The sequence below is a fragment of the Ailuropoda melanoleuca genome, chromosome 16, assembly GCF_002007445.2.
Source record: "Ailuropoda melanoleuca isolate Jingjing chromosome 16, ASM200744v2, whole genome shotgun sequence".
NCBI classification, from domain to species: Eukaryota; Metazoa; Chordata; class Mammalia; order Carnivora; family Ursidae; genus Ailuropoda; species Ailuropoda melanoleuca.
In genome coordinates this window covers 88,903,859-88,927,917 of record NC_048233.1, presented here as the reverse complement: position 1 = coordinate 88,927,917, position 24,059 = coordinate 88,903,859, and the positions used below count along the sequence as shown (strand labels likewise).

The window sequence follows — 24,059 nt, the reverse complement described above, 5'->3', positions numbered from 1 at the left end:
AAAGAAAGTGCTTATGTATTGAGAGAGGGAGAGTGTGTGTGAATGTGAATGTGGAGAGGCAGAGGGAGAGAGAGAACCTCAAGCAGACTCCCTGCTGAGCGTGGAGCCCATTGCGGGGCTGGAGCTCATGACCTTGAGACCATGACCTGAGCTGAAACCAAGAGACAGACGATCAACCGGCTGAGCGACCCAGGCGCCCCAAAACTTTTGGTTTTTCTTCATCGATCTAATAGATAACAGTTTGTTCAAAACGGTTAATAGGAAGAACGTATCAATCTGCATGCTTATATACATACCTTATTTACACATAGCCCCCCCGCCCTGAGTTTATAGACAGGTAAGATGAACAACACCAACAACATGAGGACAGGAGGCAGGACTAGATCATTCTGTTATTGTGAAGCACCCCAGGACCACGCGGTAAAGCATCTTTGAAAGTGGACTGAAATTCGCTGTGAGTGTATACTGCAAACTCTAGAATAAACGCTAAAAAAAAAAACCCCAAAAGTATAACTGATATGCCATAAGAAGAGAGAAAGTGGAATCATGTGAAATGCTCAATCAAAACCACCAAAGACAGAAATGGAGTGGAAGATGTAAATGGGAACAAGGAACAAGGGCAGTAAATAGAGAACAATACACACAGAGGTTAGGAATCCAGCTGTCTCTGTGCCACTGTGAATGTCAGTGGTCTAAATGCACCAAATAAGAGTCAGGCAGATCAAACGTATAGATTAAAAGTAGATGAACAGAGACAAATGTACCATGCTATCATGAATCGAAATAAAGCAGGAGTAGCTAGTTTCACACAGAGCAGACTTCAAAGTGAGAAGAGTCATCAGGGATAAAGAAGAGCCTGGCGGAACAAAGGGGTCAGTTCTCCAAGACGGTGGTGCTTCCAGTGCATGGGCTCAACGGCAGGGCATCAAACTACATGAGACAAAAGCAAACACAACTGCAAGGAGAAACAGATGAATCTGTGAAGGTAGTTGGGGGCTTCAATACCCCTCCCTTGGGCGTGGGCAGACCCAGCAGGCAGGAGATCAGTAAGGACACAGTTGACCCCAACTGCACCCTCAGTCAGCTGGATCTGATGGACATCTATAGACCACCTGGTCCAACAGCGGCAGAACACACATTCTTCTCAAGCTCACATGGAATGTTCACCAACGCAGACCACAGGCTGGGCCATACAACATGCCTGAACAAATTCAAAAGAACAGAAATCATACATTGTGTCTGCTCTTGGACCACCGTGGAACTGAACTAGAAATCAGTGAGAGAGAGAACTGGAAAGTCCCCACAATGCATGGACATCAAACAACACGCTTCCAAAGAACAAACAGGTCAAAGCAGGTGTCTTGAGAAAAAATTAAAAATTTCTGAACTAAATGAAAATGAAAACAAATTTGTGAGATGCAGGAAAAGCAGTGCTTAGAAGAAATCTGTAACATTGGGTGCAAAGATTAGAAAAAAGGCCTAAAATCAATCATCTAAGCTTCCACCTTAAGAACTAGAAAAATAAGAACAAGTTAAATCCAAAATGGAAGAAAAGAAATAATAACAATTAAAGCAGAAAACAAAAAATCAATAGAGAAAAATCAACAAAACCAGAAACTGGTTCTTTGAGAAAATGAATAAAATTGTTGAGCCTCTAGCCAGGCTACCCAAGAAAAAGGAGAGAGGCCAAAACACTAATACCCAAAACGAAAGAGGGACATCACTACAGACCTCACGGAACTTAAAAGCATAATAAAGAAATACTACACATAACTTTGTGCCCCCAAGTGTGATAACCTGGATTAACAGACCAGTTCCTTGAAAGACACAAGGTACCAAAACTCACGCAAGATAATACAGTCTGAACAAGCCCAGAAGCTATTAAAGATATTTAATCAATCATTTATAACTTTCCAAAACAGAAATCACCTGGCCCAGAGGGGTTCACTGGTGAATTTTACCAAACATTTAAGGAATAAATTAGTTTTTTTAGTGTTTCAGAAGACAGAAGCAGAGGGACCACCAACTCATTCTAGGAGGACAGCATTACCCTAATACCAAAAACAGAAACATGAGAGCCATTACAAGAACAGAAAACTACAGACCAATATCTCTCATTAACATAGATGCAAAAATCCTTAACAATATACTAGCAAATTAAATCCACAAAAGTCCAAAAAGAATTATATACCATGGCCAAGTGGGATTTATCACAGGCATGCAAGGCTGGTTCAACAGTATAAAATCAATTAATGTAAATCATTACATCAACAGACTAAAAAAATAAAATGCCATAATCACATAGATGCAAAAAAAAGCACATGACAAAATCCAATACCCGTTCATGATAAAAACTCTCAGTAAACTAGGAATAGAGGTGAACTTCCTCAACTTGATAAAGAGTATCTATAAAAGTCCTACAGCTAACATCATGCTTCATGGTGAGAAACTAGCTTTTTCCATTAAGACCCAGAATGAGGCAAGGACGTTCCCTCTAGCCACCCCTTTCCCACCTCACACTGGACGTGCTTGCTCATGCAGTAAGACAAGAAAAGGAAACGAAAGGCATACTCACTGGGCGGGAAGATGTAAGATCGTATGCCAACAGGTAACAAGGGGAATCTGACCAAGAAACTTACACGAGCACGCCCCAAGATGAAACACTCAGGTATAAATCTAACAAAACATGTGCAAGATCTACATGATAAAAACTACAAAACTCTGATGAAAGAAATCAAGGAAGAACTAAGTCAACGGAGAGCTATTTCATGTTCACAAACAGGAGACTCAACATTGTCAAGATGTCAGTTCTTCCCAATGTAATCCATGGATCCAGTGCAATCCCAGTTGAAATCCCAGCACAGTATTCCAGCGACATCAGCAAGTGGATTCTCAGTTTCTATGAAGGCAAAGACCCAAAAGAGCCAACTCAATACTGCAGAAGAACAAAGTTGGAGGACTGACACTATCTCACTTCAAGGCTTCCTACAAAACTACAATCATCAGGACAGCGTGGTGTTGGCAAAGGAAAAGACAAACAGATCAAGGGAACAGAAGAGAGAGCCCAGAAACAGACCCACACAAACAGAGGCCCCGATCCGTGGCAGATGAACAGAGACCACTCAGTAGAGAAAACAAATACGCTCTGTCAACAAGAGGTGCCAGAACAACTGGATGTCCATGCGCAGAACAATGCATTCAGACCCGATGTCTTCACCTTCCGAAGCATGACTCAAAGTGGATCACAGACCTAAGAGTGAAATGCAAAACTAGAAAACTAGAAGATCGCCTAGGAGCAAACCTCCGTGAGCTCGTGTGCGCCAACAGCTTCTCCGCTACAACATGGACGGCACGATGCACGAGAGGAAGAGGTGGCATGCTGGACTTCATCAAAATTAAAAATGTTTGCTCTGGGAAAGATTCAAGAAAACAAGACGAGCTACAGACTGGGAGAAAATACTTGCCAAAGACATATCTGATCAAGGACCATTGTCCAAAATATACAAACTCAACAGTAAGAAAACAAACCACCTGATAAAAAATGGGCCAATGACCTGAACGGGCAGCACACCCAAGACACACAGACAGCAGAGAGGCACATGAGCAGATGCTCCACCCCCGGTGTCTGCGGGAAGCGCAAACCACAACCGCAAGACAGCACCACACGTCTGTCAGGATGACCCAAATACAAACACCGACAACACCTGACGCCAAGGAAACCCACAACCAAACGCCCATCACTGCTGGGGAGAACGCAACACGGTGCGGCCCGCTCTGGAAGACGGTGCGTGGTTTCTTACAAAACTACACATACTCTTACTATACGACCCAGCAGTCATGCTCCTTGGCATTTACCCAAAGGAGCCAAAAACTTCTGTCCACACGAAAACCTGCACAAGGATGATCCCAGCAGCTTCTTCACAACTGCCTGAACTTGGAAGCAACAGAGATGCACTTCAGCACATGGAACGATAAGCGAGCTGCGGTCCCCCCAGATGATGGAGTATTACCTAGAACTGAAGGGAAAGGAGCTATCAAGCCATGAGAAGACATGAGGACCCTAAAATGTATATTTAGTGACAAAAGCCAACTTGAGAAGGCCACATACTATAGGATTCCAACTCTGTCACATTCTGGAAAGGGAAAGCCATGGAGGCAGCAAAAAAATTGGTGGTCTCTGGGGTCTGGGGGGAGGGAGGGATGAACAGCGGAGCACAGAGGAAGCTTAGGACTGGGAGACTACTCTGCATGAGACGGTACAGGTAGGGAGATACCATGACACATCTGTCTACACCCACAGAATGTACCCCCAAGAGAGGACCCAAGGTCAACCATGGGCTCTGGGTGAGGACGCTGTGTCCGTGCAGTTTCATCCATTGTAAACAACAGGCCAGGTGGGGGGGCCCACTGAGAGTGGGGGAGGCTGCAGCAGGAGGGACGGGGCACAGCAGCAACTCTGTACCTTCCTCTCAATCTTGCTGTGCACCTAGAACACTGCTCTAGAAACCAGGTCTTTAGAGAAAACAGATGAAACAGAGAGAGCGAGTGGAGTGGACCAACCAGTCTCGACGACGCTTCCACACAATATTTAAAATCCTGACAGTGTCTCCCCTGGGACCAGACAAGCTGAGAATTGAAAACGTACCCAAAGAACAACATTAGGACCAACAGACCCAGACATATTCCCTCAGACAGCGGAGTGACGCTCACCTAGGGTGGGCGGTGTGACCAATGGAAGAGAGCCGACAGACCCAGTGCACAGAGCGGACACAGAACACAAAAATGCGAAGTCTAAAAACAAGAAGCTGATACATTTGACTGCAGTAAAATAAACCCTCTGTTATCAAAAGGAAGTGAAACAAAAAAACCCCAGGAGATTGGGACAAAGTGCAACGCACTAAAATGACAAAGGATGAGCATCCAGGAGTAAGAATGCCTACAAACCCGTAAGGAAAAGACAGCTTGGTGGAAAATGGGGCAGAAGACAAGTGCTCAGACGAGAGCACCTCGTGAGAGATGGGAGAGACGCGAATTCAAGCCGCCGTAATGACAGCATTACACGCTGGTTTATGTCCCGCTGATGACAGGAAAGAACCCGACAACCTGCAGTGCCTGTGGGCACCCAAGTTCACGCGACACTGGGAACGTGTCCGCGGCAGCTGCTCGTGCGCACGCTCAGGAAAGCGCTACTGTACAGCGGGCCCCACTGAGCGCCCGGGACCCCCAGGCCAGCCCCCTCCCCCGGTGGTGTCCGCACAGACGGCGTGGCTTACGAGGAACGTCCACCGGCTCTCTCTGGAGTTGGCGCTGTGGCTGCGCCCGAGGCAGCCCCGGGCGCCGAGGGTCCGACGGGCTCCCCACGCACACACCTCTCCCACAGGCAGCCGCGTGTTTTCTGGTGGGGGAGAGCGTGCTGCGTGTCCCCTGTGCGTGGAGCCTCCCCCCGGATGCGTCCCCGAGACCCTGCAGATGTGAGGAAAACTCCACACCGAGTGCCATGTACCCTTCCGGAGATTCGCCGGATGCGTGGGTGGCCCTGGGGACTGGAGAATTACCCCGATTACCCAGGTACACACTGCACAGCCCGGCACCCCAGGTTTACAGCCTCAAGAAACTCTTGCAAATGCGTACCCAGAGACGGACAGAACGTAACTCACAGCTCATGGACAGAGCAGGGAAATGCACACCAAAACCACAACGGGATACAGCCTCACACTCGTCGGGAACAACAGACACAAAGGTGCGGCAGGCATGCGGACAACCGCAATCATGCTGCTGAGGAAAAGAGCCCGGCACTTCCGCTGGCTCCTGAAAATCCACCGGCCACACCGCCAGCACTTCCACTCTGACAGTCTCTGCACAGACGAACCCAGCGTAGGGACTGGAGCGGGTATCTGCACGTCCCCACTCGCAACTGTGTTAGTCATTACACCCAAAGGTGGAAACAACACAAGTGTCTGTCAGAGCCCGGCTCAACAATGCGCTACGTGCGTCCGCCAGCACTACCTTGTCTGAGGAAGAACGAACATTAGGACCACGCCTGCCACAACCTGGAGGACGTCGTACCGAGGGAAAGATACCAGTCATGAAAGGACAGACACCACAAGATTCCCCTGCTGTGTGGTCCCTGGAGTCCCCGGATTCACGGAGGCAGAGTGGACAGTGGGTGCCGGGGGAGGGATGGGGTCAGTGTCTCGGGGGACAGAGTCTCTGTTTGAGAAGATGGAAAGTCCTGGAGACGGATGGTGGAGACGGCAGCACAGTAACGTGAATGTGCTTAGTGCCCTGAGCTGTGCGCCTAAAAATGGTTAATACGGTAAATTTTACAAAGTGTATATCCTACTATGCTTTTTAAAGGAAAGGACATTAGTGGAATGCTTAAGAAAAAATGCACGGTGGCATTGTTGGTAACAAGGGAACATGACTGCCATCCAAGGAGAGGGAGAAATAGCTGGGCCCAGGACATCCACTGAAGGAAGGCCAGCTGCCATGCGGAGGCCCCACTCGGACACGCTGAGCAAACGTGCACGTCCCCAAGCCCGTGTATGCCGGACTCCTGCTCATTAAGCTCAGAACAAGCTGGCAATCTAAACTCAGTGAGGAGGAAAGGGAAAGGGAAGCCTGAGCCAGGCTGGGCTCTGGGAGCGTCTCCTCCACCGCCTCCAGATGGACAGACAGCCGCGGTTGCGTCTTTTCCGGAGTTTCTGGATTCCTGAGTGGTGAAGAGGGTGGCCAGCAGAGGGCGCTGGCGTGAAGGAGAAGGGCCACCGTGGCCGGGGCCGCCTGCAGGGGACGGACGGCCTCTCCCACGGGAAAGGCTGGCAGAGAGCCAGGCCCCCGGCACCCTGCACCCTCGTCCCATCTGAGGGAGAACTTTTCCCGGGGGCAGGAGAGCCGGCCCAGGGGGCCCCACAGCCCGATGCCACCTCAACCTCACTCTGCTTTCTGCGCAGGTGCGCCGCCGACAAACACCGGGGAGTCGGCTGGAAAACCCTGGAATGACCTGCCGCACACACTCCAATGGGCCCTCAGTCCTGCGAGGACACGGTGTGGGGGTAGGCGGCAGGTGCGGGGCGGGAGGGCACTGGCCACCCCCCCTCCGCCCCCGCGCAGCCCCTGGCGCTGAGGCTCGGGCTCGAACCTGCGAGCAGCGAGTCACCCTAGCGCCACGGTGTGGCTGTGGCAGGCACTCAGAGCCCTCACCTCCGCACAGCTGTCGGCCACCGCTGCCGGGAGGTCACTCTGCATAGCTCTCTCCAGAGGCTCTGCGGCCAGCTTCACCGCGTGCTGAATGCGTTCCAGCATCTGCTTTTTGTCAGGGTCCGTGGTCTCACGTAACTTGACTGAAAACAGCTGCAAGACGGGAAAAGGCAGACCCATCAGACGCGGCTCCGCACCGCCCCGCGCTCCCCCGGGGGGCCCCTCGCTGGAGACGAGGGGTCCTCCCACTGCGCGTGCGAGAAAGAAGTCTGCGTCCCTAAGGGAGGAGGCCAGCTTCCCCGACGGAGAGGCAAGGTCAGCAGGAGCAGAGAGACCCTCAAGGGCCGCTCCTCACGGCACCCCCCCCCCGGCCTGGTTCTCTTATGTCATATGCTGTGCTCGGGGTCATGGGGGCGTCACCTGGGGCCCGCCCCAGTCGGCCTAACACTGCTAAGCTCTAATTTCATTCCTAGCGTTTCTTCTAGAGACAGAACATGTAAGCACACCAGTAATTACTATGGCAGCTACTGAAACAGCGATTCCTAGGACAGAGAACAGAATGACTTACTCTAACCTCACTCCGGTAATACAGTAATTCACAGCACTGTCATTCAAAACGAACTATTAAATTGGAAAGAACTAATTTCTTCAAGGTTTGAAAATTTCCAGTACCCCCAATGCAAGCAGCTCGGCCCAGCACCTGCGTCACCCTGGGAAGTGCCGCGTGGCTGAGACATCCCCACGGAAGAGCCCGCAGGCCCGTTCGGAGCATTTTCAGAGCAAGCGTACGTCAGTGCCACCGTGACGGACTCTGACACTCTCCCGTCACGGCAGGCACAGCCCCGTCCAGGTGTGTCTTTCCTGGCCGCTCTTCCCAGCGGCCAGTGGACCACATCAGTCAGAACTCCGGGGCCCGATGGAGCTGGCTTTAGTTGTGTGCACACTGTGAAGCCCACCAAGGACGGCCGCCGCTCTAGGGGCAGTCAGGAGTCAAGGAGCAGACAGCGAGGGGCCCACCTTCAGGGCGGCGTGAACATCGTCCAGGAGCTGGGCTGCCGGCGGCTGCTTCTCCCGGTACTGCTCGAACAAGTAGTTCTGCCGGGCCCTCCTGATGATCTGGAAAGAGGAGACAGAACCTGGGGCTCGCGCCAAGGCTGTTCCTGTGACTGTGCTGGTCTTGAGGAAACGAGCTGCCCCCTCCCGGCCCTCCCTACGTCGCACCACACATAAGAGCACGCACGACCACAGGCCCTGCCGCCACGAAGCCCCATGGGCACGCGGGTCTCTCACGGCATCTGCACGTCTGAATACGTGGTGTCGTCTGTATACACCGCGATGCCCCCACGCTGAGGGGCTTCACACTGTGTGTATCAGGTCGAGGCCTGAGCTGGCCGAGGCCCACCTTACTTTATCTACGAGCACCGCCTCCTCCTCCCTGTCACCCGCCATCCTGACGACGTGCCGGGAGCCCTACCTTGTCGTCCACGTCTGTGATGTTCATGCAGTAGAGGACGTCATAGCCAAAGTAGCCGCGCAGCACCCTCCGCAGGATGTCGAAGGAGACATAGGACCTAGACACGGGACACGCCGGTGCCGCCGCCGCCACACACCCCGGCCCCCCGCCGAGACCCAGGGGGAGCCTTCGGGCCGGGAGCACTGTGGGGCCCGGCCAGCTCCGCACCTGGGCTCCCGCCAGAGATGCGGGGTGGGGAAACCAAGGCACGCGGAACAAAACGTCTGTGCGCGGCCCAGGATGCCGGCCACAGGGCTGCAGGGCAGTGAGCTCGTGGCCCGGGTATATTCCACAACTTTTCCATCATCAACACGGATTACTGACGGAATGAAAACGTTTATCTCAAAAACAGGAAAGGAAAAGCCCAGGACGGATTTTTCCTTTCAGATCTCAGACCTCTCTGGCAGAGTGGAGATCCCTGAGAGGCTGCGATGCTCCCTGTAGGACCCCCAGCCCGCACTGGGCGCCCAGCAGCCGCTCCTACCTGGCGTGCCCCATGTGAGATGCGTCGTAGACGGTAGGCCCACAGCAGTACCACATCACCTTTTTCCCATGCTGAGGTATAAATACGTCCTTTGTTAAAAGTGAAAGAAAGACAGTCGTCAGCCACGTAAGAGGCGCTGTACAGGATCGCCCAGACCAGCAACAAACAGCGTGGCTTGTTTACTCAAAATCCAACTAGAACAATTTTGTTTTATTGACAAAGTCACAGACGTCGGGGCGGAGGAACTCAGTTACTCCGGATGGAATCCCCAAGACCCCCATCTCCTGGTCTGCCAATGTGCTCAGTGATGGAATTCCAATCAGTCCACGGCTGGAGCCACAGGCCACGCTGAGCAGAACACACCAAGCAAACGCCATTCAACTGGGATCCAATCCTGCCTTCTTCTCAAAACCTGGTCGGCTCCCAACCACACCAACCAGGTCCCCCGCTGTGCCCGTCTGCTCAGCGTGAGCTGTGACAACTGCTGCCACCATGTGTCCTCTCCAAAAGCAGGCCGGCACTTGGCCTGGCTCTGAGGGACGCGTGTTCGGGGCGCTCCAGGCCCACAAGCCCACAGGCAAGCTTCCCCGCTGTCAGCGGACAGCTCTGCCCTCCCCCAGGGGCCACGTGCAGAGTGCCTGGCGAGCGTGGAGACATCTCCACTCCTGTCTGGACCGATGGCTGCAGAGCTCACCATCAGACACCAGCTCGCGGCTCCGGAAGGGCGCATTCGCCCCCCTCAGCACCCCCTGCACCCCGCCGCACTCCTCCTTACCTTACTCCGGGTGAGGCTGTTGTAGAGACGGAGCTTGCATGGAGGAGACCCAGCCGGAGGAGACCACTGAGGCTGCTCCCGCCGGCCTTTACCTGCCAAGGCGGAGAGAACGCAAGTCACGCTGCACCCAGACACCTGGTCTTTACGACCAACATTTTCTCAACGAATTGTGACACGGGGCTAAGCGGTGCGGGTCTCTGTCAGCATCACCCACGTCAAATGTGATGGTGTCTCTATTTTGCTCTGCTCACAGTCTGCGCAGCAGTGGACCGCAGCACGGCTTGGGAGCACCCGTGAGACATGGTCACACCCACTGCATCCCCTGCTCCCCAAACCCAAGCCCTCTCGGCCGCTTACAGGCACCGTGATGGACACGGCTGGCGGGCCAGGTGGGGGCACAGGCCCTGCACTGCCAGACTCCTATGCAGCGTGTAAGTGTGGGTGCCCTACCCTTTGTGGAGGCTTTGTGGGACACGGGCCACTTTCCAGAGCACTACAGAACTGGCCAAACCACAACCAACCCATGGCCCCAGAAACTCAGTAAGGACAGGCTCCAGCCCAGCCCCATCTCCATCAGATGGGGGCAAGCCCCTCAATTCTGGTCCCCACCCCCCACAACGCGCGGGTCACTCCGACTTGACTAGGACAAGACACTTCTGGCTTCCAGCTCCACACAGGTGCTTGACCAACTCTGGAACAGTGTGGGGTGGCTCTGTCCCTCGCTGCCTTCCAGGACCCGGTCCCCTCCCCAGCGCTGTCTTGGGGGCTGCCCCTGCTGCTCCATGTGTCCCAGGCCCGTGCTTCCAGCTGGACAGAGGGCAGTGCTACTTACGCGGACTGCGCCCTGAGAGCCCAAGCGGGGGCGCAGCTCCATCCTGGGCATCTAGCATCCTGCGCCTAGAGCCCACCTGTCCCTCCCAGCCCTCGCTCACAGTGCACAGGATGGGCCCATGGAAGCCTCCGCACTACCCGTCCTGTAGTCCCAAGCAGGTGTCTTGCAGCTCTCCTGTCCACTCCCCGCCTCTGCCACTGCAAAGGTTCTCTCTCATGCCGGATGGCCTACTGAGACCCCCCCGCCCAGAGCCCCACTCGCTGCTTCCTGCTAGGAGTCACGGAGAAGTCAGTCCTGAGCTTGGCCATTTGTCCAAGGTGTCGCATCGGCCATACAGAGGCTGACTTAAGAGACAGGCGGAGGAGAGAGGAGGAGGAAGGCAGCTGCTGCGCGTGTGTCTGCGTGAGCGTGTGCGCAGGTGGGGAGGGGAGCAGGCAGACAGGGGACGAGGCCATCCGCGCTCAACAGGAGTTCCTGACTCTGGGTGATCGCCAGCAAACCGAGGCGGCCACAGACCCGGGGGCATCGGAAGGCCCACACGCTCAACGAAACAGCGCTGCCTATCACCAAGGTCAGGTGCACGTCTTACAGGTTCACTTTAAATGCCGCAAATGCCCTTGAAGGAAACTCTCAGTCTGGGACTCAGTGCGGCTCCATCTGCCGTGCATGCCACCACGCGTCTGCTCTCTCACTCAGACCCCATAACTCCCGAAACAGAGACAACACGCCATCTGGGCTGAGCGGGGCTGTCGGCCAAAGCTGCCACACACACCGATGTGAGCCAGAGGACCAGCCATGCTCGTCCCACGCGGGAAGGCTCGGGGTTCACAGCACGGACGGCCCCTCCAAGAAGATAGAGGGCGGTAGGACGCAGCCAGAGGTGGAGCCTGGGGAGCCTGGCCACCCCCCAAAGGGCCACCGCTGTCACACAGCTGGTGGTAGGTTCAAGGGAATCTGGCAGATATCACCCAAGGACCCCCGATTTAATGAGGGCCTTTTTCTCTAGCGTTCCCTTAAACCATCAACTGCGACATGCCCGTGCATGAACACGGCTCACTCACGCCAGCAGCCCACCTGTGACGCTCTACAGCCCCACGAGCCTAAGCCGAGTCTCTCCGCGCTTCACTCGCACCTCTGCCACGGCAGTCGCCACCCCGTGCATTAACTCTTTGTTTCAGTTTCTGCTTGAACTAATGAACACGTATGCATTCATTCAACACATACCCAGTCCCCCTCCGGGCCCTGTCCCGGGCACAGGGCCACTGCACAGATACCAACCCCTGACCCAAAAGAAATGCACATGCCACTTATGGGCGTTATGCCTATCCTGCCACCGAGGGAGGAGAAACATTCCCCCAGGACACAGGGGTGTGGACCATGGGCAGAGACCGGTGCCACACTGTGCCGCTCCTACAGCCAAGGACCCTGAGCTTCCTGCCTGGGGGCTGGGAGCTGCAGTGGCAAAGAGAGCCCCTGGCAGGAGGGGTAGCACTCCAAACACAGACAGAGCAGGCAAGGCCCTGGCGGAGTGGTCCCTCTGTGCCCGGGCCGTGGGGGAAGGCTGATGGGACTGGGAGGAGGCAGGAGGAACAGGGGCTGCCCACGCCCCACTTCCTATGCCTGAGAGCATGCCTCGGGGTTTGAGGCCCACAGCCACAGGGAGGGAGCAGCGACAAGCTGTCACAGGCGCTGGCAGGATGGACTTGGAGGGAGTGGGGACAGGGTGCCGGGGACTGGGGAACTGGGAGAGGCAGCGCTCACGCCCAGGACAGGGGGTCAGAGCCATGAGACGCCCAGGACAGGGGGTCAGAGCCATGAGACGGAGCAGTACTCAATTCCAGCAGCATCGAGGGGGCACTGCAGGTGCTCAGCTCCTGTCCTCCCAGGAATGCGGGAGACGGTTCTGCGACCAGCCCTGCTCAGAGGCCACCCACTGCCTTGGCCCGGGAACACGAGGGGACTTAGAGATGGAAGGAGTCAGGAAATGCTATGGGTGCCCCCCAGGGTACATCTCTCCCCTGCCTCCAAGCCAGCCTAGCCTCATCAATGCACAAGGCGGTGCACTGCCTCGAGTGGCCTTCCTCTGCACGGCTAAAAGGCACCTGCTCGTTCTCCCGACAAGGTCCTGGATGGAGCAGGAGCCAGGCCGCTGCCAAGGCTGGGAGCCCCAGATGCCCCCTTACCTCCACCCCTGGAGGCTGTGTCTTGGGAGCTGGGACCCAGGGGGACAACGTGGCACCTGATACCACGGACATCAGCAGGGTCACCCTACTAGATGACCATGGAGGAGGCAATGCACACACAAAGCTCCCACCATGCGCTGGGAAAGGATTATCCAGAAAACCAAATCACACCCCACTCGGGGAGAACCAATGCCCCCACCTCCACCTGTTACAGCACGAGACCCAGCCCAGCCCAGCCCAGAACAGCAGTGCAGGCGCTGGGCGATGCTCCCACCGCCTCACCTGAAGGAGTCTGGAAAAGCCCCCAGGAGGCTGCCCAGCCCGGCGAGGACAGCAGAGGCAGCATGCAGCCTACCCCTCCCACGAAGCCACGTGAGTGCCCAAGCTGAGCTGCTCAAGGGCTTCAAGAGATTACGGAATGAGGCACCCAGGGGCTCATCGCAGGAGAGAAAACCACACAGGGCCTGAGCCCCTAAGACCTTCCAGAAGGACCCCTAAAATAACCGGTGTCACACTGTCACAGACACGCCAGCACCCCAGGCTGGAGCTCAAGCTCAAAGCTGAGAAATGACTTTGTTCTGATTTTCAGATACTTCAATGTCAATTAACATTGCTTTAGAATGTCACCATTCTAAATCTGGTGGACATACACACCACAATGCATGGAAAGAACAAAGAAGCAGCCAATCAAATTGAAGCCAGGCCAGCAATTAGCTGAGAACGCCAGGCTGGAGTCTGTGCCCAGGACCCCGCCAGACCCCCCGGGCGGCATGCTCTCGCCGTGGCTCTGCACCACGACCCCGGGCAGCTCTGCTACAGCGGCCCCAGGCAGGCCTGATCCGTGAGGGCTGACTCCTTGGCAGTCTGTCCTAACCTCCACCCAGGGAGCACTGGTCGCCCTGCCAGGCCACTTGCTCGCATACGGTGCCGGGAGCAGCCCTGCAGGCTCCACTGGGCCCCTGCTGCCAACCAGCGCCGCACACCTTCGGGGCCCCGACCTCGGGGGTGGCTGCCCACGGGAGAGGTGCTACCAGCTGGGGAACTCACTGCTACTCACTTGCTTGGCGCCCACAGGGCTCGCCTCTGCCGCAGGGGCCACCCAGGATCGCTTCTATGTGCCTGAACCACCGAGCCACGTGGAAGAGGCGCGTGTCAGCGGGAGGGGCCGAGAGCTGCCTGAACACGTCCACGTCTGCCTGGGACAGTGAGTACCCCCGGACATAGCTACGCGTGCTGAGGTGCTCGTTCAGGGCCTGCACCCTGGCCGCCTCGTCACTAATGCTCAGGATGGAGCTGTAGGCGGGAGCTGCAAAGACAGAGGCACACAGCATCAGTCAGGGGCCCGGCGGCTTCAGGCCGAGTCCAGACGCACGCAGGGCTTCGCTGGGTACACAACGTCAGAAGCAGACGGGTGGCCGCCGGGGCTGGTGCGGGGCGCCAGGGAGTGACGAGCAGGGTTTCGAGTCACGGGACAGTTCTGGAACGGGACGATGGTGCTGGCTGCACAGCACGGGGAGGGCGCAAGGAGGGCGTGCACTCTGAACGACCGCAACAGCGAACTTCATGTTCTCTGAACTCTACCTTGACTAGCAAGGGAGGAAAGGAAAGCAACCCCCCAGGCCCCAGCCCCTTCTCTGCAGCAGCACACCTCCCGGCCCCGGCGGGCGCCGAGGGTGGGTGAGGACGCAGAACGCTCGGCCGAACCCCTGCACTGGCATGGTGTCCAGCAGCGGAGGGCCGTGTTTCTGGGAGGATCACGGCCCCCCAGAACACCTGCTGGCAGGCCCTGGCCGCCCTCCTTCGAGCAATCACTGAGAGGACTAGCATTTGTGAGTACGTATCTCCTCCAACCCAGAGGGGACTCTCAGCGACTGGCAGGCCACGCCTCTGACATGGAATCATCAGGAAGGATGGGCCCCCTCTCCCACCTCTGTGGGAGGACAGAACCCTACCACCCAGCAGGCACAGCTGGCTAGAACGGCCTTGACACTCACAGGCCCTTGGTGATTTTCCACCTGCTCCGCGGTAGTGAGCTCTGCTCACCCTCCCACCCCCTTCTCTCCTGGGATCCATCACCTGCCCCCCCCTTCACGTCCCCGGTTTATCGGTCACTGGGTAAAACCTGTTCTTACCACACTAACTAATGTGCAGTTGTGTCTGTCTCTGGTGTGGGGGGCTCAGGGCCAGAAGCTGCCCCAAGCCTGAGCAGGAGGGGCACAGATGCAGCCCCACCCTGAAACAGGGAGGCAGGCACCAGGCTGGGGCACTAAGCCAAAGACCCTTCGGTTTCGGGAAGGAGCCTGGTACCCCAGCCCGTGAGTCTGACTGAGTTGCACCTAAGCCTTGGTCATCCTCATTGGTTTTTTTCCCTTAATTTTCTGAGCAAACCATGGAAAAAGGACCAATGCTCATTCACTTCCACAGACACACTCTTGCCCCGGGACCCACGCAGAGTGGGAAAGTACGAGCCCGCCCCCCCCCTTTGCCAGGCGCACCTGCCCTTCCGAGCTAGCTGCCCGACACCACAAGGTCACTGGGTCACTGTGCCTGACCCGCAGCAAGGACAGCTCCAGACAGGGAGGGGATGTGGCCCTACATGGCCACACTCCACCTTCTCTGGCCCTCATCGTCCCCGTCCCTGTGTGGCTGCCTGGCACAGGGGCAGGAAAATCATCCAGGCACCCACCCAAGTCCTGAGAGCAGACAGCAGAGCACGTGTGTGGGGAGTCTGCGTGCACAAACATCTTTCTGCGCTTGCTTCCACTGCAGGCTGGGCCCACCGCAGACTTCCTGGACACTGCCGTCAGCGAGGATGAGGTGAATGAACCAGCAGAAGGATGAAAGCCCACAGCATCCTCCAAGTGGCTGGGATGCAACATGGCCTGCTTCTCGGGGATGTCCTGAACCCCCAAGCTCTTCATGCACAGGAAAGGGAGGGCACCCAGGGGAAAAGTCCTCCTTGAGCCCTCGAATGCTGTGCTTAAAACACAGGCTTTCCCCAAAGCCCACGTGCTTGCTTTTCCCGCGCACCCCCAGGAGGGCTCTGGCTCACCTGACCCCGTCTGATTGGCCACCCACTCCCAGAAGCCACACCATTCTGTCTCGACTGGGGTCCCGCCCCTCACGAACAACCCTCAGGAATACGCACAGCCAAGCTGCTGGATGGGCCGGGAACCCCACCTGCACACACGTCCAGAATGCAGCCCTTGTCACCACGGCTGCCACGCAGGGGACTGGCCCATCATCTCTGGGATGCAGGCTCCCCCAGGGGCAGCCCGGCTGCCCCAACAGAGAGGCCAGAGTGGCCTGCTGAAAGACACATCGCCCCTCCTCATCCTCCAGACCGCCCCCACCTCACAGGGACCCCCCCCCTGACTTCAGCCCCTGCTCACTCCCCAAGAGCATAGCCTGTTCTTCTCGGAGTCGCTCATCCCACCGTCCCCTCCCTGCCTGGAATGTTCCTNGCCAGAGTGGCCTGCTGAAAGACACATCGCCCCTCCTCATCCTCCAGACCGCCCCCACCTCACAGGGACCCCTCCTGACTTCAGCCCCTGCTCACTCCACAAGAGCATAGCCTGTTCTTCTCGGAGTCGCTCATCCCACCGTCCCCTCCCTGCCTGGAATGTTCCTCCAGACACGGCTGGGCTCCCGCCCTTACTCAGGGCTCTGTTGGGTGTCATCTTTCCATCAGGTCTCCCTGGATGCTGTTCCAAACAGGGCCCGGACCCCCTTCCTGCCTTCTCTTTGTCCTCACGCCACTTCTTTAGGTCTGCCCCACACCCCACTTTATTCACTCAGCATCTAGAAATAAGCTCAGAACATTCTAGACACTCAACACGTTCGCTGTGTGAATGGGTGAGCAAGCAGAATGGGAGCACTGCCTGTGAGGGGCTGGGGGTCACCCTCTGTGTCAGGGCCTCAGAGGCACCCTCCCAGGACGCAACGCACCCGTCCACACCGGCACACGGCAGCAACCAGACTTCCCATGGGCTGAATCTACAGCAGGTCTGAACAAAGGCTTGCCCAGCCAGAGCCCTGCGGCCCAGAGGTGCACACCTACAGGGGGCGCTGCTTTCGTTCACTCTAGAGCTACAAGGAGAACAAGCCACTTTCCACATCCACTCTTGGAATTGTCAAAGGAGGCAAAGAGAGACCCGGGGCCTCCCCCTGCCCCGGCACCAGCAGGTAGATCTGAGGACCCAGCCCGAGGGCTCTTGGGGAGTGGCCCCACGTCCCTGTTGCTCAGATTCTGTCTGAGACCAGGAGGAAAGTTCCAGGCATGTCTGCGCCTCCCGCTCTCCTAGAGAGGGGCCTGCCCTTGTGACCCAGCCTCACCGCCCCAGGGGGGAGTCGGGCTGGAGGTGAAATCCAGGGGAAAGGGAGGCCGTGCCTGCCTGAGAGCTCCGGGAGCCCCACTCGAAGTGCGCATCGGGCTTCTTGAACGTTTTCTGCACAGCGCCTTCCTCCCAGGGGCCTTGTACTCCGCCTGGCAACGCGCCCCCGACAGCTCCGTGGCCGGTCAGGTGGCTGCTGGCACACTCCTCTCACAGTGAAGAAAATCAAGTCCAGGAAGATCAAGGGGAGAACGGCCAGCGATGCGGGCAGAGCCGGGGCCGGGCCGGTCTCCTGAGGTCCGCCGTCCTTCCCGCGCCGACCCTCCGCACCCCTCTCCCCGTGTCCGGTGCAGCTACCTGTGCCCACCCCTCACCCCCAGAGCAAGCAGACAGGGACACACTCCTCTCGCTCGGAATGTGTTCTGGTGAACAAAGCAGACCGCCGGGGCCGCGCTGCACGCTGACAGCGGCCAGCCCTGAGGAGCATGCTTGCTGCTGACTGGTATTTACGTCCCTCTCTTTTTTCCACGCGTCCTCCAATAAGCATATGCTATTTTTAAAACAAGAACGACAGGTCAAACATCCTACCCGCCGCACTGGCTTTAAAGCACTGCAGGGCAGTGGCCGCGTGAGGCACCGTGCCGTGGCGGTGCTGGGGCCCGGCCCTGGGGCTCTGAGCTGGGGTTCTGTGCCGGGGCCCGGCGTCGGGGTTCTGCGCCGGGGTCCGGCGCCAGGGCCTCGGCGCTGGGGCTCAGTGCTGGGGCTCCGGGCCTCCTCTGCACCTCCATAAAACAGGCTCAGAACAACACACGCCTCATAAAAGCTGCTGCGTCTCAGTGAAATTATACTTGCGAACATTTAAAATACCGCCTGGCACACAGCCAGCCCCCAGTCGGCTTGCCACTTATTACACTTGTCCCTGTGTTATTATTTAAATGGCCCCTGAGAGAGTTCATCCAGAGACCACACACGCATTGAAAATCTACCGTCCACAGCAGCCTAGGCCATCACAAGAAGGATCTTCTCGGGATGGGCAGGTGCGGTGCCCAGGGAGCATGGTGAGATGAGAGGCTTCCAGGCTGCGGGGCGCAGACAGTCACTGAGCTCACCGCAGGCTGCACTGAAACGTGTCTTGAGGAAACCAACAGAAATGAGGTCAGCTGTGAAGTGGTCATGGGTTTTGGCCAGACTGCGGTCTGGCTATCAGCCCCAGTGTGAGATCTGACAGGCCGGTGGTGAGGAGCCCCACATGTGGCGGTGGCCCTTGTTGAGGCGGTGGCAGGCACTGCTGCACACGCTGGACGCCCGCCCCGCGTCCGTGTGGAGGGGACGTCTGCCAGCAGGGCACGCAGCAGTGCCGCTCGACACGCACCGAGGGAGGGACGCCTACTGATCATGGGACGTCACTATGAGACTGACCTGGTATCCGGTTTCTCCAATTTAAACAGCCGAAGCCCTTATAAAACATTTCCCAAGATCACACAAACAAAAAACCAGGCAATCTCTCAGCACAGCTATCGAACCAAAACCCACATGAAATGAACCGCGGTCCTGCCGGAACTGAGCGCATCACCTCTCCTTCTCCTTGGTCCCTTGTCGCCAGCATTTCAACCTGCCTCTGTCTTCCTCCTCTGCTCCAGGCCCAGTGCACCTGCCGGGCCCACTGGAGCCCCACAGAATCAGAACCTGGGAGGGTGAGGTGGGCCCGCAGTGGGTACCTACACCAGCTCCCAGGGGGCCCTGTGCTAAGAGCCCCAGGCAGCCTGCTGAAGGGCAGACCCCTCACAGCAGGCTTGCCTTCCTCATAAGCTCCCAGGCCAGGTCTGTCTGTGCTTCGAAGACCAGCCTGGGCTCAGGGGGGTCAGCACCCCTCACCCACTCCCAGGCACTGCATACATGGCTAAGGGCCACTCTGGGCCTCACCCTGCAGTGCTCCACGCACCCAGCCCTACAAGCCACGCCCCTTCCGCAAACAGCGCCCTGGCTCCCCTCCTGGGCCTCCTGCAGCCCCTCCTCCTGGCCTCGCCCACACCATTTCCTGAAGGGATGCTCAGCTACCCAAGTGGCTCTCAGAAAGGGGACTGGACAGGGCTTCCCGAATGTATCCCTTCTCCACACAGAATATCAGAGAGCAGAGAGGCGCGTGCCCCCCCCTCCGCTCTCCACCACCTGGGGGAATGCCACCCACTCCCAGAGCCCAGGGTGTCCTCCCACAGGCCTCCTCTGCCCCCCTCTCCTGAGCACCAGCCTCTCAAGCCGAGTACCACTCATCCATGGGTGTCCCTAGGCATCGTGCCTTGCCCCCCAGACCTAGGCGCAGGTCCCAGGGAGTGGCATGTCCATCGTCCCCTACGGGGCTAAAGCTTGGGTGCTTGCCTCTTACCCCCACATCAGCCACCCCCAGCAGCAGCCCTGGTGCCCGAGCCTGCCCGCCTCTCATGCCATCGCTGTCACTGCTGCCACTGTCGTCCTGCTCCACCTGCGTGGGGGGGAGGGGCAGGTGACCTTTCCAAAACCCAAAGACCTAAACTCCAAGACGTGCTCAAGGCCCTTGCAGACCCAGCCCTGTGACCTATCTCCTGCCCTCCTCTGCCCCCTGGCCTCAGGAAATTGCGGGAAAGCAGTGCTCTCTGCCAGGAACACCCGCTCCTCTTTCTTCCTCGGGGCTCAGCCTCCATCCCTGTTGGGATCTGGCCGACCCCTCCCTTCCTCAGGAGCAGAGTGCTGGGGGCTCCCTGGCCCCAGTCCTCCCTCTCTGGGCTCTGGGCCTGGCCAGCAGACCAGTGCCCACTGCTGCTACTTGCAGGTCTGGCCCGGTGGAGCCGGCTCTGGGGCTCCCCACGCTCCCATCCTGCCCGTGGGATGCGCGGCAGAGAAGGACCCGCCGAGGTTCTGTCAGTGCGTAGTCCCAGAGCTCGGACTCAACAACCTCACAGTTCTCGGCCCACCAAGCAGCACACGCTCAGAGACAGGACCGAGGCGGGAGGCCGTCTGTTCCAGCCCACCCCGACACTGACCCGTCCTATGGTCTGGCCCTTCACTGCTGTAGCCCGCCTCCCTGCTGGACGGCCAGCCCAGGAGCGGCTGAGGCGATCGCCCTCGTGTGCGGTCAGACCTCGGGCACCCAGCACCGCCTAGCAAAGCAGGCGCTCAGTGTATACTCCCCGAGGAAACAGGAACTATCTAAGTAAATCTCTGGGAACTGCTCAGTGACACTTCTCCACTGAAACAGAAGATAGGATGCTCTCCCCTGGATTTTCATTCTCTCGTGTCTTTCACAGACCTTTCATGAGAATCGCAGTCTGGCGCTAACGAGAGGGCAGCTGGACAGCACCAGCGTCACCGCGACACTGAAATGGCTTAATCTCTACCCCAAGGGCACCATCTCTTACGACTCTCAAATAAAAGTAAATACTCGGAAACATGGAAACATGAGTTCATAGAGAAGCAAATATTTGTATTCTGTAAGTACGCATGCTTCATTTTTCTTCGGGACACACAGCAACACGTATTGGCTTCATCTTGTGTGCCCTCACACACACTCTGGACTGGGGGCCCTAGCTGTTCTTCTGCACGGAATCATTCAGATTATCAGCAAGGCAGCGCACGATGGTGGCTAAGAGCTCTGCTGCGGTCAAACTGGCAGGGCTGGAAGCCAGGCGCTGCCTCTGGCGAGCTGTGTGACCCTGGACAAATCACACAACTTCACAGAACAGCAGGATTCTCGCCTAGACAAGCAGATAAGAGCAGTACCAACCACAAGGGTTATTCTCAGGATGAAAGGCCACACAGATGTATTCAGACCACTGCCTGGAAGAGACACATGCTGAGAAAAGCGCTAGCTATACGATGACTACAAAGACCCTTTGAATTACACGGCATGGAGAATTAAACGGCAAGTCTGACACAAAGCCACCAAAGACTGCCTGGACCCTGCAGGGCAAGGCCTCTGAGAGGAGCTCCATACACCTAGGCATCCTCAGGGATGAGACCTGTCTTTCCAAAGCAAGCAGAACCTGGAATGGGACGCTCACCTTCGAGCAGCAAAGGGGAAGCTGCAAACCCGGTGTCATCACAGGGAACCACACGTTCTGAATCTACTTAAGAAAGAGCTGAAATGGGAAGAATATTCTAAATGAGGACCTCCTTGAAAAGCCTGGGGAGGGCACCTCGGTGGCTCAGTCGGTTGGGTTGAGCGTCGGCCTCGGCTCAGGTCCCAAGTCCTGGGATCGGAGTCCTGGAGCGGCTCCCTGCTCAGCAGAGTCTGCTTTGCTGCCCCTTCCCTGGCTCATGTGCACTCACTCTCTCTCTCTCACTCACTATCTCTCAAATAAATAAATAAAATCTTAAAAAAAAAAGCCTGGGGAGATAGTCACTTTTGACGAATCCAACCTTCAGAATAAAAAATTTTCAGAAACTGGAAACCAAGCATGTCCACAACTCTAGTATCCACACACACAGCCTTTCCTATTTGATTTCATTTCCTGGTTCCTCAGGGGATTATCACAGGTTCTCAACCTTGGAGGAAGACTAGGGACAGGTTGGGGGTGGGGGGGCGAGCAGTAAAGGACGAGCAGGCAGGCTGTGCCCTGGGCCCAAGCACTGGCTGGGAAGTACTGCCCTAAGGTATAGGACTAAAAAAAAAAATCTACCAGCTGTCCAGACATCCTGGGGGCTTAATTCCAATCTATAGATCAATCTCCAAAAACAGGCCAACTCTTACCAAGGCTCCAAAAACCTGACCTTCTAAATAAATTAAAAGAAAAAAACCAACATGTCATTTTTGTTCACAAATGAAGCAACACCACATTTGCATTAAAAAAAAAAAAAAGAACAGAGAAACAAGCTCCAGGTCTCAACCCAGACACACAGCGTCTGTCCGTCCTGTGCCAGGTGCGGCTCTAAATCCTTTCCGAGGGATGACCCCCTAAGGGTCCACATCCTTTGAGGTGGCACGCTCGACCCCTGTGTGCTGTGAGAAAGGGGCAGAGCTGGGAGCCCAGGCCAACCACACCGGCTCTGGAGTCAGGGCTGTGAACATGCTGTTGTTTTATTGGAGTCTGGGTGCACTTCTCAGGGCCGCCTGGCCCTAAGGCAGGTGGGGATAGTGCTGGAATCCTGGCACACCTGTCGGGTGAGGTACAGCGAGCCTGGATGTGGGTGCTGGTGTGGGACAGCAGCCCGTCATGAGGGTGTCTCCCACATCACAGGGTTCCCCAGGTGGTCAGAGCTCCCCACTTGGAAGCCCAGAGCACTCAGGAGCAGAGGGGACACACACAGCCTGAAGTATGGGCAGGCCGACACACTCGAAGGCCATGTTCACCAGCCAAGAGCAGAAAAACCCTCCTCAATTTCTGCAATGCAAAGTTTGCTCCAGACTTAGGAATCCCGGTGACAGTCTCTGGTCTTGCCTGCTTGCGGGACTGTGGGAAAAGATCCACTGCTCTTCCCCGCTGGTCCACACGCTGGTGACATCAGAGCCCCACGTGGGCAGAGCTGCTCCTGGAACCTCCCAGGCGGCAGGCAGTAAAGTGCGGTAATAACGCTCTGACCAAGCAGAGCCCAATGGCCACGGTCTGTAGAGCCCCAGATGAAAGCCTTCGTAAAACCCGAAGCCTTTCATGTGTGTGTCTGCGTACCCCGGCTTCTTCCGCCCACCCCCGGCTTGCTGCCAGGTTGGACGCCAACTGAAACAACCCGGGGCACCACCTGTCCCAGAGTACAGCTGGGGTCAGGAGGGGGCGAGGTCCCGCCCAGGAACCAGCTAAGGGAAACACGGGGCAGCGCTCCGGGGCGGGGCGCCAGAGGACCCCGGCAGAGCCCGAGGAGGCTGAGGACGGGGTGGCCGCGGCACCGCCCGGAGCCGAGTGGCGTCCCGGCGAGGCGTGGGCAGCGCAGGCCCAGGCCGGGGGTCCCGGGGTGGGTCAACGCCCGCCAGGCCGCCCCGGGGACCCGCCGAACCCCCAGGACCAGGGTCATCGTTCGCCCGGCGCGGAGACCACCCGCCCCCCAGGCCCGGGGTCATTTTATGCCCGCCCCGGGGAGCCGCCGAACACCCAGGCCGGGGGTCGTCCCGCCTGCCCTGCCGCGAGCACTCACCCTGCTCCCCAGAGGAACCTGACATCTTAGAATTTCCAAACCAGCGGACGCGGTGCCAGCTTCCAAGAATCTGATGCAACCACCGCCCCGGAAGTCCCGCCCAGCGCCCAGCCCGACTTCCGGGACACGCCCGGTCGCCAGGCAACCACCGCGGACTCGGGACTCCCCCGCCTCCGTGCGTGCTGGGAGTTGTAGTTTTCAGTGTTCCGCGCGCAGCTTCCTGGACCAACGGGGGGGGAGGGGTCACACGTTCCTTGTCCCAAGCTAGGAGACCCAGGGCCCGCCGGGGCGCGGGGCGGATGTGGGTGTCTGTGGTGTGTGTGGGAGACAGGCATCAAAGACAGAGCTCACGCATGCCTGTTTAAGTGAGCATTGCACCAAGGGGCGCGGGGACAAGACCTAGCCCAGCCCCAGGCCCGACCCAGGCCCCGGCCTGCCGGTCAGACCGAGCCACCCAGAGACAGGAACGGGCTGGCCTGGACAGAGGACTAGTTGGAAGGAGGCATAGAAGATGGGATTGGGGATGGGTGGGAAGTGCATGCCAGGGACAGTACCGTCCAGCAGATGAGGCTGGCAGAAAGCCGGACACTGAGAACTTCATGTTAGTACAGATGTGCTGGAGCAGCCGTGGCAAGAGAT

The 24,059-nt window shown here is 57.3% G+C and overlaps 1 protein-coding gene across 1 annotated transcript in view; it reads right to left on the bottom strand.

The window, feature by feature from the left end:
* CARS1 (cysteinyl-tRNA synthetase 1) overlaps window positions 1-23,537 on the bottom strand; it is a 50,770-nt gene extending 27,233 nt beyond the window's left edge. The window contains exons 1-7 of the mRNA XM_034646235.1: window positions 23,421-23,537; window positions 14,045-14,293; window positions 9,973-10,064; window positions 9,198-9,286; window positions 8,675-8,771; window positions 8,218-8,316; window positions 7,204-7,353 (exon numbers count right to left, since the gene is read on the bottom strand). Coding sequence (XP_034502126.1) covers window positions 7,204-7,353; window positions 8,218-8,316; window positions 8,675-8,771; window positions 9,198-9,286; window positions 9,973-10,064; window positions 14,045-14,293; window positions 23,421-23,445 — 801 coding nt within the window. The 5' untranslated portion in view covers window positions 23,446-23,537. The remainder of the gene's footprint in view (window positions 1-7,203; window positions 7,354-8,217; window positions 8,317-8,674; window positions 8,772-9,197; window positions 9,287-9,972; window positions 10,065-14,044; window positions 14,294-23,420) is intronic.
* Between the last annotated feature and the right edge of the window lie 522 nt (window positions 23,538-24,059).